Source organism: Neltuma alba, unplaced genomic scaffold (genome assembly GCF_004799145.2).
Source record: "Neltuma alba isolate B1F8T4 unplaced genomic scaffold, ASM479914v2 tig00011524_pilon, whole genome shotgun sequence".
NCBI classification, from domain to species: domain Eukaryota; kingdom Viridiplantae; phylum Streptophyta; class Magnoliopsida; order Fabales; family Fabaceae; genus Neltuma; species Neltuma alba.
Window position 1 is genome coordinate 115,003 of NW_021636190.1, and position 13,872 is coordinate 128,874.

General features: G+C 34.8%; 2 protein-coding genes across 2 annotated transcripts; both read right to left on the bottom strand.

The window, feature by feature from the left end:
• Positions 1-4,227: 4,227 nt before the first annotated feature.
• On the bottom strand, positions 4,228-6,942 carry LOC114714636 (uncharacterized). Its single transcript, XM_028899390.1, has 7 exons — positions 6,804-6,942; positions 6,217-6,483; positions 6,005-6,124; positions 5,752-5,910; positions 5,200-5,372; positions 4,986-5,091; positions 4,228-4,565 (listed from the first exon to the last, which is right to left on the bottom strand). The coding sequence occupies exons 2-7, from the start codon at positions 6,460-6,462 to the stop codon at positions 4,536-4,538; spliced, it is 834 nt and encodes a 277-aa protein (XP_028755223.1). The 5' UTR covers positions 6,463-6,483; positions 6,804-6,942; the 3' UTR covers positions 4,228-4,535.
• Positions 6,943-9,672: 2,730 nt separating this feature from the next.
• On the bottom strand, positions 9,673-11,084 carry LOC114714693 (probable F-box protein At4g22030). Its single transcript, XM_028899451.1, has one exon. It carries the CDS (start codon positions 11,012-11,014, stop codon positions 9,776-9,778), a length of 1,239 nt encoding a protein of 412 aa, XP_028755284.1. The 5' UTR covers positions 11,015-11,084; the 3' UTR covers positions 9,673-9,775.
• Between the last annotated feature and the right edge of the window lie 2,788 nt (positions 11,085-13,872).

Here is a 13,872-nt window from a genome sequence, read left to right on the forward strand (position 1 = left end):
AGTTATATGATTATGATATTTCGAAGCTTATATCTGTGTGTGTGATGGAAGAAACAAAGAGGAGAAGTTTGGAAGGAGGAGCGTTATATTCATCATCAGCCTACGGCGAACAGAATGAAGAATCCGTCAACATCAGGATTCTGGAACAGAGCTACCCAACTCACTATTATATGAATCAGCATCCTCCAATAATCCAACCACATTGGTACGATTTCTGTGGCCTTGTTTATTAGCAACCTTCTTTCTCTTGTGTCCCTCTTTAAAGATACAGTGAGCCAACATATATCTTTTTTCAGTTGCACGTGAGACATTGATATGATTCGCACAAATTTCATATAAGTACTACCTCCGGTTGTAATTATAAGATCTTGTTTATAATTTACAAATAAAATCTTATAATTAGGACCGAAAGTATTATATACTATGTGATAATCCATTATGTATACGGTTTTTTTAAGTTATGAACACGCCCTCTGGAATTTTGAGCATTTATATATGACTCATTTTTAAGTTTATTTCACATTTACAGTGGGAGCGCATGTTAATCACTTAGCTTGCATATATGGCCCTATAGGTAGGATTATTAAGTCAAATCCGAAGATTGTCCAGCTTATTAGTTAGTGGTAGCTCTCTCGAACTACACGATAATTAAAATAAAGCTTAATATCATTGTTTATCTTTATAGTTTGATCGAATTTTGATTTTAATCCTAATTGTAATTTTAAATTGTTGGCTTTGGTTCATATAGTTACATAATTTTTTTTGTTAGAGTTTAACGAATGATTCATATACTTAAAACGAAGCGTACACATATATAGGGGTTAAAGTGGGCACATTCTGTGCACAAGTACATATACGCACGGATGCATATGCACATGTGTATGGAAAACAAAGAGTAACGGCAAATTAATTAAATACCTCTGATGATATTCAAACATGAACCAAAGTTACAGAGAAAATGAAACATATGAAACTGAAAACTTCGGTTTCGGTTTGTATCCGTTAGCCAGAAAAGGAGTTTCAGCTTTCAACATGTTGTCTTTCTGTGATATATATGCCAGGAATCGTGGGACTGTGTCGCTACAGAAGACTCACTCCTACATCGTCTTCAACGATCTCTTCAAGACCCTTCATCATGCCCATGTAATATCAATTAATTAATTAATTAATTTCCCACATCTAATTATTTAACATTATTCACTCCAACGTGCTTTATATATATAATGAGATTTTTTTTTAATGTTTTTCAGCTGATGAATGATGCTGCAGAAAAGGTTTTGCCTGAAAGCGAAGTTGAAAGATTTGAAGACACAAGTGAGGCGTCATCAAGGAGCTCGAAAGGTTCAATTCAGCCACACGCAAACGACGACGTTTCGCTTGAGCTCACTCTGGCTCAACCTGCAAGCCCACATGCCAACACAAGCTTTTCAGGGTTCAATTTATTTTGACCTTTAAATTTAATTATATGTAAAAGCCTCGAGAACGACATAGCGTTGGTTATTACTAATGTTAATTACTTCAGCTCATGTGGTGCCCAGGAGAGAGAGAGAAAGAGCACTCTATAGCAAACCATAACATCTTTGTTCAAAACTTTTATATTAATTAATTGGCATTTAATTTGGAGGTCGTAGCTGGTTTAGTGAGCCCTTACTATGTACTATCTCTGGTCCTAAATATAAGAGATAGTTAATTAATTTGAGTAGATTAAGAAAATAAATTAAACCAGTTATTCATAATAAATAAGTTTATCTGTCATCAAATATACTTACTAATCAAATTTATGAGCTAGAACTATCATTATTAGAAAGACTATCTTTAAAAAAATGAATAAATATGAGAAACAAAATAGATTGAGGTCTTATATTTATGATCAAAATAAAATTGAAACGAGATCTTATATTAAGATTAAGGACCGAAGGTAGCATGTGGCACGGCTTTATTTAATCTGTGCAAAGTTATGTTATCTTGTGAGAATGCTTGTTTAAGGATGTAGATAACTAGATATCCTTAAGTTCCAATGTCAGAGTTTAGACGTTGGAATTTCAAATGATCGTGATCCTTGTTTTAATGCCAACAAACTTATGTAGTAATAATTTCAGTCTTCAATATTTAAGCAAATTAGCATTGATTCACTGCCAAAATACAAAGCGATTAAATCATGCGACAATAATTTGAAGTTAGATTTGAAACTTAAAATATCATATTTATAATTAAGACTCATAACATTTATTATTGTGGTTTGACTTTTTATTTGCGACTCAGTTTTCAGATAAATATATGGAGACCTGATTGTCATTAATTCCATATTTTTAGACTTAACTATCATTCTCCTTTTATTTATCATAAAATCAATTTTACCTAGCTGTCTTAATGTCTTGTGTGTGTGTGTGTGAAATCATATTATTTGGTAGCAAAAAAAAAATCATATTATTTAAAATTTCAGCAAATAGCAGCTTGTTTCAAATTAATTTAACACAAATTTATACATCCATTTTTTTTCAGTGAATCTAAGATTTTTTTTATTTAAAAAGCATGCTTTAACTATGCGACAATCGCGTGTATTCCTTGGTTTTATGTCGATAAATGTGATTTGGTGACAGGAGGTTGATTTTTGGTCTGACAGAGTCATAATTTGTGACAAAGGAATATGTGTGGTTAAGGTATGTGAGAACTTGGAAGGATCTTTTGGTGACCTCACCGACCAAGAGCGTCCTAACAATAAGGGCAATGCTTTTGAAGCAGAAAGCGGATTCTATATGAATCACAGGTGCCAACCGCAAAATTTACTTCCTTCACATAACACTTCAACTTCTTACCACAAAAGCAACCGTCTGAAGTCTGAACAACTATATATATAACTTACGTCTCTTATATGTATCACCCACACGTCATAGAATTCTCTAATGTCACTAATGATTACTTATTCTAAGCTGTTTTTACTTGCTTTTCTTATCCTTCCTGCCATTACTTCCGCAAGGAAGTTTGGGAATCACAAGCCTTATTATGGATTTGGCCAAGACAAGACCTTCTTTCACCACTTTTCCGGTTACGTTGGTGGTGGTGGAGGATTTGGTTTTGGAGGCGGTTTTGGATCTGGAAATGGAGGATATGGTGGTGGTTGGGGTGGTGGCGGCGGCAGCAGCGCTGTAGGTGGAGGTTGGGGTGGAGGTGGCGGCGGTGCCGTAGGTGGAGGATGGGGTGGAGGTGGCGGCGGAGGCGGAGGCGGAGGCGGAGGATGGGGTGGAGGTGGCAGCGGAGGCGGAGGCGGAGGCGGGGGATATGGCGGAGGGGTTATCAAGGGGCTACAACCTTAATTGAGTTCAATTCCAATCCTTGTTATTTCCCTTCAAACTCTGCTTCATCTATGTAGACCCTTGTGACTAATTCGTCCACATCTAAATTAAATGAGGTTGTTATGTATGAAAAAAAATAAAATTTCTCCTAATTAACACATGAATACATCATTTTGTATCTTTATTTGGGTGGGTGGTTGTGTATAATGAATCATGGTACTGGATTCAGCCTAACGAACTAGTGTTTGCCATCATCTTCCCTAATAAATTATACAGATGATATATAAAAGTTTCCATTTGCATCGTTACATCTATACAACAACTTGATTAACATATTAGGTAAAAAAAAAAAAAAATTAAGGTGCGTGAGTCCTTACTATGACAATTAGTCAATGATTGTGCCGACTAATATATCTATCCTCACCTATGCAAAGCTAAGCTAGTGATCTCTTATTGTCAATTACATTTTGTACTGAGTGGCATCGGTTGTGGGAGAAATGCAGATGTTCTGATCCTAGATCGTTGGAGATTGGAGATTTGATGGCCATGACAATGGCATTAGTAGCTCTTATAGAAGCTGGAGAAGCCGTGTGAGTTTCTTTAGGAGGCATGGCAGAGGTGGCCTGGTGGGCATGGCCATGAAGTAGGATATGAAGCAGGTGGGGAAGAGGAGGCCGAGAAGGCGGCGGTAGGGTTGGAGCTGCTGGAGGTTTTGGCCATGGCAATGGTGGTAGTACTGGAGTAAGAATCAACGGCTAGGGTTTGATCTTTCAGGGATGTACAGGAAGCAAGGGGGAAAGGGACTTGCCTGGGCGGAAGCTCTAACCATCAAATTTGATTGATATGGTTGTTAAAATGAACACCATTTGAGTTGTTTATCTATCTCATATCATACCCTTTTACAGTTATCCTCCTCACGGTCAAATCCTGCAAATACCAGACTTAAAACGTATCATGTATGCCATATAATATATATAATAAGTGCTAATGTACAATGAAATATTCTTCCACACAACCAGGCAACAATGCTGCTTGATTGTGCCACATTCAAACATACCAACACCTTCTCAACACAAGTTCATTTTCCCCTTCTTTTAACGTTTCACCATGAGTGACTATACTATACAGTATATTTTGAGCCCCACATGCTCGACTTTATTGTCTTTCTTAATGACCTTCATCTGCCAAACATGAATTCAAGTCAACGCGCGAATTCTTGAGGAAATAACTAGATCTTATGCTCTACACTCTTGGCCACTGTGGACTCACCACCTGCACAGTCCGCAACATCATATCAATCAACATACGTAATAAAATTTATAGCAAAACTAACTCCTTACAATCCATTAACAGACAGTTTATTCCTCAAACGCCACGCAATCGTGAGAAAATATGTCAAGTTAAAAACCTAGCTACCAACCATGGAGTGACAAAACTTGTGGTCTTTTAGGTATTTATCATTAGATTCTTGAAAAATTTAATCTCTAAACAATACACCATATCCAGATCCTCTCTGATCATCTTTTTCTTTTATCCTTTCAGTTTTACAATCTAGTAAAAGAATATCACGAGGATTAAGTTGGTCCTAAGTGAGTTTGACATATTCCGTATTGATCGGTAAACATATCCCACATATATGACAGTGATATGAATCCAGACATTTTCCACAGAATGTAGCAGCATAAGGCAAACCTCGAGTGTGCTAAAGACTAATCGCATTCGGCTTGCAACAACTGATGGCTTCTCAGCTTGCCCCATGACAGCCATTTGCTCTAGTTGAAGAGTCTTTACAGGAAGCCTTCAATGATCACATAGCAGGCAATATTATGATTTACCAACGGAAGGTTTGTCTTGTAAATTTAAGCATCTTCACTAAGTCTAATATAAAGCAAGTAAGGCATCTCACCAAGCCATTCCTTTCATAAAATATGCATTTGCTATGAGGGCACAAAAGCCTTTCCACTGAAGCCTCACTTCATCTGACACTGGAGGTGTAGATGACCATCTAACAATAGTGGGTTGGGGCGTACACAAGATGGTGATGAATACAATACTTAGCCAGAGAACGCACTCATTAAGCTGCATCAAACAAACAAGAAAGTGATACCGGTGAGATCTAGCACACATAATGTCCACTAAATTAACTTCTTGCTGTTTCTTCAAGGCAGCCTGTTTGCTTCCAGAATGCGAAGAAATATAGTTTGAGTCAAAAGCCAGAAAGAGGCTAGGCATTTGAACCATTAAGGTGAGTCAGTTTTCAGAAAATAATAATGCTGCATATGGCTATGCAGGATAGAAGAGAATAGGAAGGCAGAATTCCTCCCCTTTAGATTAGCATTGTATAAGCTCTAAAAAACATCATAAGGCTAATACTAAGAAAAGGGGGAATAGGAGAATTTGTGATAATCATGACTTCAAATTAGCTGTACAACTAGATTCAAGCTGAGATAAAACTTACTTCCTCTGAGATAATCTTGGATTTCAAACTTGTACTTCCCCCATAACTCCGCATTGCTTCAATTTCGACACCTGAGTCCTTCATATCATTCAGTTCCTTTCTTATCCCTTCATCAGTGCATCCTAATGCATATGCGTTTACCCCAGCAGCTATGAACTCCTGTGAGTGAAAACAGAGAAAATAGGTCTTCAAACCAAAAGAAAGGATGAAAAACCGAATAAGGGAAGCAAATCAAGTAAGCTTCTAAATTTACTTTCAGATTTTCACCTCCCCCACGATCAACAAAAGTTCTGTATCGCCTAAACAGGCTGATTGCTATATTGCGTGATGACCGGAACTCATCATCTGATGAGATGGAATCATGTAACCCACACTACAATGAATGTCACGGTAAAACATATCAATCACCAGGAGTAAATTATGGACTAAACACAAGCAACAGACCACAGAACAGAACTGGCTCACCAGCCATTTATGTGTAGCAACATGATGCAATATATGAAGGCTCTTTTGCTGCTTATCACATTTCCGGGAAAATGGAGAACTATGAGATGTAGTGCTGTGAGGACTCCCGAACGGTTTAGGAAAACTAGAGCTACAATTTAAGAAATTAACATTATTGGTCTTCGATGGATATGCTTGTTGCTCAGGCGCTGAATCCTGATACAAATGGCACTTTACAACAGCTCTGGGAGCGTACAACGTTAACATGGTTGACCATGATATTGCTGCCTTCAAAATAAACTTTGAAAGGTTTAGGAAGAACAGAGTTAGAAGAGTAGAACGAAGTATATATAAGCAGACATAGAAACAATCAAAACCTCAGACATTACAAAGAATTATTCTGGTTTTTACTTTTGGTCACACAGATAGCAATCAAGATTATAATTAAAATGAGTGAAATTCATGAAGAAAACAGCTATAATATGGTCTGCGTTCGTGGGTTCGTATCTTACAATAAAGACATGATTTGGCTCACAAACTAAGCTATATATGATTGAAAAGTTACAAGTGCAAACCTGAGAAAGATAAGAAAATGGGATTAGGCATACCTGTTGAGAATCAGCTTAGCTCATCCAGCGATTGTATTGAAACCAATTGGGAAGTGAGGTTGAAAGAGAGCGAAGAATCAACAATAGCAATTGAGGGAGAATCTATGGACAAGGGGATTCACCTGAACCACGAATTATATGAATGGCTGCAGGATACACAGGATCGCTTTCAAGTTTTGAAATATGAAAATTCGAAAATTTCCCAGGAAATAAAAATCTCTGGCTGGGCTGTGACTGCGAGAAATGACCCTTGTTCCATGTCGCCTGCCAAACACGACAACGACATCGTTTTGTCCGGCTTTTCTTCCCACCGCTCTGAAGAGCACAGAGGTTCTGTTTGGTGACCGGTTTGAGCAGAGAATTGTAACTTTAGAGGCTGTTGTTTGTAAGAGTTTTTGACCAATTTGAAGTCAAAAACTATTTTTTAAGCACGATCATGCTTCTCATTATATATTTTTTTTTCCTTCTCAATCAGTTTTTAATTATTTATTTTTAATATTTTTAACTAAAAATAATTTTTAACAGTTTTTATAATATTTTTAATTTATAATATTATTTTTAATTTTATATTTATATAAATTATACATAATATATCATCCAATTAATTATATAATATTATTTGATTCAAAAAATTTTACATTACTGTAATTTATAATTTAAATATATTTTATTCATTAAATTTAACTTTTTCCTGTTATAATAATTTGAAGTTATTATCTTTTATAAATTCATATCTATTTTGATCATTCTACAAATTAAACTTACTTATTAATCATAATCAAAACAGCTTTTCTGTTTTACAAATTAATTTTTATAAAAGCCAATCTAAATATAAATTATGTTACCCAATCTAATTTTTATTCAATTTTATTTTTCTAAAAGTTATATTAAAAAAAATTACTTTTTCAACTTGAAATCTCTGAACCGGACCCCTTTTTTTTTTGGCCAACGAGCGCAGAATTTCCTTGCACGACTCGACTTGTTTAAAAACTGTTTTCGTTAAATTAGATTATTCTTCTATTTTTTTGCCAACAGATTATTCTTCCATTTTTACAATGTGTCGAGTTGATTTATGTATACAGAACTTGAAATAAAGTATAAACACACAATTTGTTAATTATTCATAAAAGAGTATAATTCTCTGAAAAAAAATATACCTTCGAATTTTAAAGTGACAGAAAAATTTGCTTTTGTTGAAATTAATTGTAATTAATAATAACATGAATAAAAATCACCTGAACACTATGGGGAAAACAATTGAGACAGGAATGTTGTCTATATGTTATACTTTCTTCCGTTTCAATTTATGTGAGCCTTGCTATAGGTACAAGTGTTTTAGATCCTGAGTGTCTACAGTATCCCCACGTCATATCTTCATGATGAAGGAGGTATTTGGATTGTATAAGATTCATTTCTAAAAATACTTTTTCACAAAACGAAACAAATTTTTTTATACATTTATTTCGTAAAAAAAATTTTAAAATCATGATTTGTTTTTCATCCAAACATCTCTTAAGTCGATCAAAATAATTAAAGATTAGATATTAATAATCCTACCTTTCTGTCTATTTCGTTTTCAAATTTCTAATTCATTTACAAAAACTATTTAATTAGCACATAATTATGAGAAGAGTAATACATATTCAAAAGAATTCGGTACAAATTCAGTTTCTAAAAGTTAATCTAACTGGAACCCTAAGGTTAACAAATCAAATAAATAGTGATGGTGATGATGATAGGATCAGAGTGGAACTGTAAAGAAAGGCAAAAGAAAAATCAATGTGGACCAACTGTCAGGAAAGTCAAACTTTGCCAATAATATGTTATGTGGAAGAACGCTAATTTGTTGGGTTCTTTTTGTCCCCGACTTGTATGCCCAGTTAAAATGCCAGAATAATTTCTTACGCGCCCGCGCACACCCCTGATAAATAAAAAGTGGTGCTGACCAAAGAAACTTGAAAAAAAAATGATTTTTTTAAAAAAAAAGAATAAAGTCAGAATCTAAAGAAGTCTGCCCTGAAACATTTTGCCATTCTAAAATTGCAGCTTGGGAGGCCTAGCATCAACACATGGATGAGGGAATAGTATATAAATGAATGAAGTAGAATTTTAGTAATGGCAGAAGCAATTGTGAAACCAAACACTTTGGTCAATCATAGCCTATCATTTTGAATTCACTCATATACTAATACATATGGTTTTGCCTGATTTTGCTCACAAGAATCCTTATGTTTTCACACACACATATATATAAATGTACAAATTATACCAACCACCCCCTCATTTGTGGGTCATTGTCCATGGTTAACTCACTTTGAGCCTAAGAAAGAAAGAAAAATAACACTTTGATCTTTTATTGACATCTCTATTCATTATTTTTCTTCCAATATATATTTTCAACTTGTATACATTATTTTTTTAATTAACTCAACACTCCTGACATTTTTAAAAATTGGAAAAAGGTTATAGAAAAAAAATTTAAACTTAACTTTATAAGATATACAATTTGTATTTTAACAGCATTAGTCGAATAACTCTCTTTTGTTTCCCCGATTGTCAAAAGGACTTTTGCCTTTTATTTACTTATTTAAGTTGAAATGTCATTTTCCCTCGCTATGTTGTCGGTGGAAAAGCATGTGTTTGCTTTGAATTTCGTAATGCCATCACAGTACAAGTAATTAATCTCAAAGCAATTACAACTAGTAGAGATAAAATTCAGAGTCGAATGGTGTATTACTCCTAAAAGATAGGATTGGGATTTGAAGGTCAACAAAATAAATTAAAAGATCAGTTGCAGGGGGGAAAATTTGTCAGAGTCATAGATATATTGCAATTGCAATTGGATTGATGTTTAAGATCATAACATCCCTAAACAAAAATAAAACCTCTGCATTAATTTCTACGTTGGGTAGGATCAATAAACAAAAATGTTGGACTAATAGTGAATGGGACTATTCATTAATTATTGATGGCTAAAAGAGTTTGCTGGCGAATTCATCGACGTCAGCTCCTTCTACCCGAGAATAAGCTGATTTCTTGGCAAGGTCTCTAAGTTGTGACAAGCTCCTTCCCAATTTCAAAGCCAGCTTCATCTCAAACAGTTCTCCGTTCTCTCTTCTCTCCACATCTTCTTCAATCGCCTCTTGAACTGAATCTTCCAACATTTCAAAGAATCCTGCACAGTTCCGGTACATCTCAGCCACCATCCCCACTTGGCCACCGTGCTCAAAGCCGTTTATGGCCGTCGACAAGGCCCCCGCCACCGCCGGCACAATCGCCGACCACGATGATTCTGGGCTTATGAACATAGATCCCACTGCTGCAACTCCAGTAAGCAAAGGCCCAGCAATTGCCAGACTCTTGTTTACCTTCAACACCAGGTTCCCAAGTCTCTCGTAGTCTTCTATGTCTTTCTTCTTCACTACTTCCATAACTTCTTTTAACTCCATCTCTAGTCCTTCGTTCCATCCATTCTTAGCTTCCTTGGATTGGAAGGTGGTTCCCTTTGGTGATGAAGAAGGCCACCATGTTGCATGTTCGAACTTGTTTGGAAATTTTTCGATCATTGCTCCCAAAAGAGGAAGTGGGTAAGCTTTATCGAGAGCCAGGACCTTGGCCATTGCGGCCTTGACATCCTTTTCGTTCACTTTTCCTATCGCGAGTTTGGTCTCGATCTCGTTCTGGAGCTGCCGAAAAAGCCTCGTTGCGTTACGTTGCTCCTCAGCCAGCTGCGACGGCTGAAGCTTGTTCATTATGACAAGCATCCCAGTGGCGGCGGAGAAGAGGAGGCCGGAGGAGAGCTTAAAAGCGAGAAGAGCTGCTCCGTTGGAAGCAGCGACCCCGGCGACTCCGGCCATGGTGGACGCAGCGAGGGTGATCATGTTGATGGAGTTGAGGAGGAGGGTGTTCCAGTTGTCGCGCTGCTCGCCGATGTTGTGATGCATCTCTACTCGATCGGCCACTGCTTCGAGGATCACATAGAGTTCTGATCTAATCAGGTCGTCGTGAGATTGGGAGACGGTGAGGTTGGTGTTTTGAGAGGGAAGTATTGAATGGGAGAAGCCGTTGAGTTCTTCGAAGAGCATCCTGCTCGGGAGCTTTGATGATGATGAGAAAGGAATTTCTGGGAATTTGGGGACATTTATGGAGGCGTTGACAGGTACTACTCTTTTCGAAGAAGAAAGAAAAGACGAAGTGTTCAGGGAAGCCATTAATTTCAGGATTGGTTTGTTGCACTTGAACCTGGTTGTGGTTAGTGTTTTCTATGGATGGGGAGGGCACTTCTGGGTCATATATATAGAGGGAAGGAAGACGATGAACTGATGAAGAATGAGAAGGGGTCAGATTAGGACCATATTGACCGGCTCATTGGCAAACGAAAATTAGAATTAGAAAATAGACTATTGACTGGCTCTTACCGTTGACTCTATTGCGCGTCCAAGGCATCCTCACTTACTCCCATGTAAATTTAGGCAAACTAGGTTCAGTATTTTTAACAGTTAAAATTGCTGGTAAAAAAAAATGACAGTTAATATTCATAACTGGGGTGCCATACATAACTTTTTTTAAATTATTTTTTCTGTTAGTAACAAACAGTTAAAAATTAACAAGATTTTTATCATATGGGGAAATATACCATTTAAGGCATATGGGCATTATCATCATATACAAGTACACATTCCAATTTATGAAATTCAATTAAAACAATCGTTCCCGGAATCAACAAGTGATTAATTATGATTTATTATGACTGTGTTTGGCCAAAAAAAAATGCCAGTGTTTCTGGCCAAAAAAAGAAAAAGAAAATAAGGCCAGGGTTTTGTTTTGTTTTGATGGATTATTGCAGCTGGCCATCTAGCATTCGCTGTATTTGTCTGCACTTCATCCAATACATTTCTCTGATTTGATACCATGAAGTTAAGCAGACACAAGTAATTGTAAACTATCTAGAGTTCTGTCTAATTGCTAGTGTTAATAATGCTCAAACACCATTTTAATTAGTGTTGTCAGAACCCAACCAAATCAAGGACCTCTCAGAAGTGATTAAAAAGTTAGACAACGGAGAATCGCTCGAAACCAGATTTTTTTTTCTTATTATTTTTTTTAAAAAAATTCAATGAGCCAAAACCAATTTTTTGTTGTTTTTTTTTTAATCTCTTGATTGGTCCTTTTATTTAATGAGTCACGAGAGCTTATGTTAGTTTGGTTGGATAATTAACCCAACATATTTGATGATTTTAATTATTTGTAACAGCTAATAAATAATTATATGACTCGGTGTGATTTGTCTATAGCCTTAGCATGCATGACAATTATTGACAAGGATATAGATAAATATTGTCTAAAATATTTTTATTGTTCATACATATTCTTTAATTTATATTAATCTAATTAAAACCGATCCCATTATGGATAGCATTTAATCATTAAACTTTGGATCAATGTCTTAACCGAAACGTGGGATTGTATTCTTAAAACATTGATTCTAAACATAAGGTGAATTGGTTTTAAAGAATTTCTGTTTCTTCGATTGGCTCCGACGTACAAAGATCAATGCTGTATTGAACTGTGCAATAAATACAGATACCATTTGATCACATGCAGTGCTCAATCATCGAATTCATTATCGTAGCTTTTTTAATTAATTAAACTTTTTCATTTAAGTCCACTGATAATGAAGTCCACGGATTGAGAGTGACCAGTCTCTTTAATAATTATTTGCATTCTGTGAGAAGATTTTATGAATAAATCCAATGACAAAAAAGTCTTTATTTTATTAAATAAAATCACACAGTGTACCCAGTACCTACCATATAGATGACCAAGACCTGATTTACTGGGTCTGCTCTTTAATATATATCTCATATTTAATATATAGTGGCCCACGCTCAACATCATAGATCTGTCATTCATTAATTATATTTTTAGCATAATAGTTTTTAGTCAGTGTTTGGTAGGAGTATACAGGACAGATTTGTAGTGTTTTCGTTTTTTTGGCCAAACACAAATTTGTGGTTTTCATTCTTATAGTCAAGCTAGAATGACATCCCCACCCTCCGCCCGATTTCATTTATATCTCTATATTATCTAAGTTTGTAAAATTATCAAATATATTGAATTGAATTCGTAATTAAAAATACTTAGTTTCAAAATTTAAATGTTGAGTTATATATCAATTTTTAATGAAATAAATTGATGCTAAAATCTTTCAATACAAAATTATTTGTCATTGTATTTTGAAACAACCATCAATTAAAAAAGGGAATATTTTCAGCTTCAAGTAACAAATAGGGGGGCAAAGAGAAAATTCCTATGAATGAATATAATTACTAAAACATCTAAATGATAACATAGTAAAATGTAATGACAAGTTTTAATGTAATAAATGATAACTTTTCATTTGTTATTAAAACTTTTTAGCAATTGTTTTTTCCTTTAGAATCGTATAGTAATTCTTAAAAAAAAAGACAAAAAAAATGATTGAGATGGTCATATGACAAATTATGAAAGCATGCAAGAAGACAGTGATGAATAAACCCCATTTCATCTCGGTTCCATCTCTCCTAGGTGATCAATGAAATGAGGAACTTGTATGTTTATACAATGTTTCAATTACATGTGGCAAAACTAGCTTTTATTTCATTTGATTTTTACAAACATAAATTAGAATAAAAATCAGTTAGTATAATATGATTTATATTTAGATCAACTTTTATAAAAATCAGTGTTACAGATTGAAACTTATTTGAATAAATAATAAAAAAAATAAGTTCGTATGACTGGAAGGGTATTGTTTTTCTCCAAACTAATTTATCTAACTTATATTTTAAAAAAAAATCATGTAACATAAGATATAATTAAGTAACTTATCTAGCTTTCATAATATTTTTAAACTAGTTTGTTGGATCTTATATTAAAGACTTGAGATAGTATATCATATGTATATACTTTGATAAATTCAATAAAAACAATAAATAAAAAATAAGTAAATATTACTCAAAATTATCAAATTATTGTATCAAGATATATAAAACCCATTTAAATATTTTTATCCTGATTTTTTTTTTAT

Coding starts and splice junctions, on each gene's coding strand:
- LOC114714636 (XM_028899390.1), bottom strand. CDS start 6,462: ATGTTAACGTTGTACGCTCCCAGAGCTGTTGTAAAGTGCCATTTGTAT. Junction 5,373..5,751: donor CCAAGATTATCTCAGAGGAA/GTAAGTTTTATC, acceptor TGTTTGATGCAG/CTTAATGAGTGCGTTCTCTG. Junction 5,092..5,199: donor TTTATGAAAGGAATGGCTTG/GTGAGATGCCTT, acceptor TGATCATTGAAG/GCTTCCTGTAAAGACTCTTC.
- LOC114714693 (XM_028899451.1), bottom strand. CDS start 11,014: ATGGCTTCCCTGAACACTTCGTCTTTTCTTTCTTCTTCGAAAAGAGTA.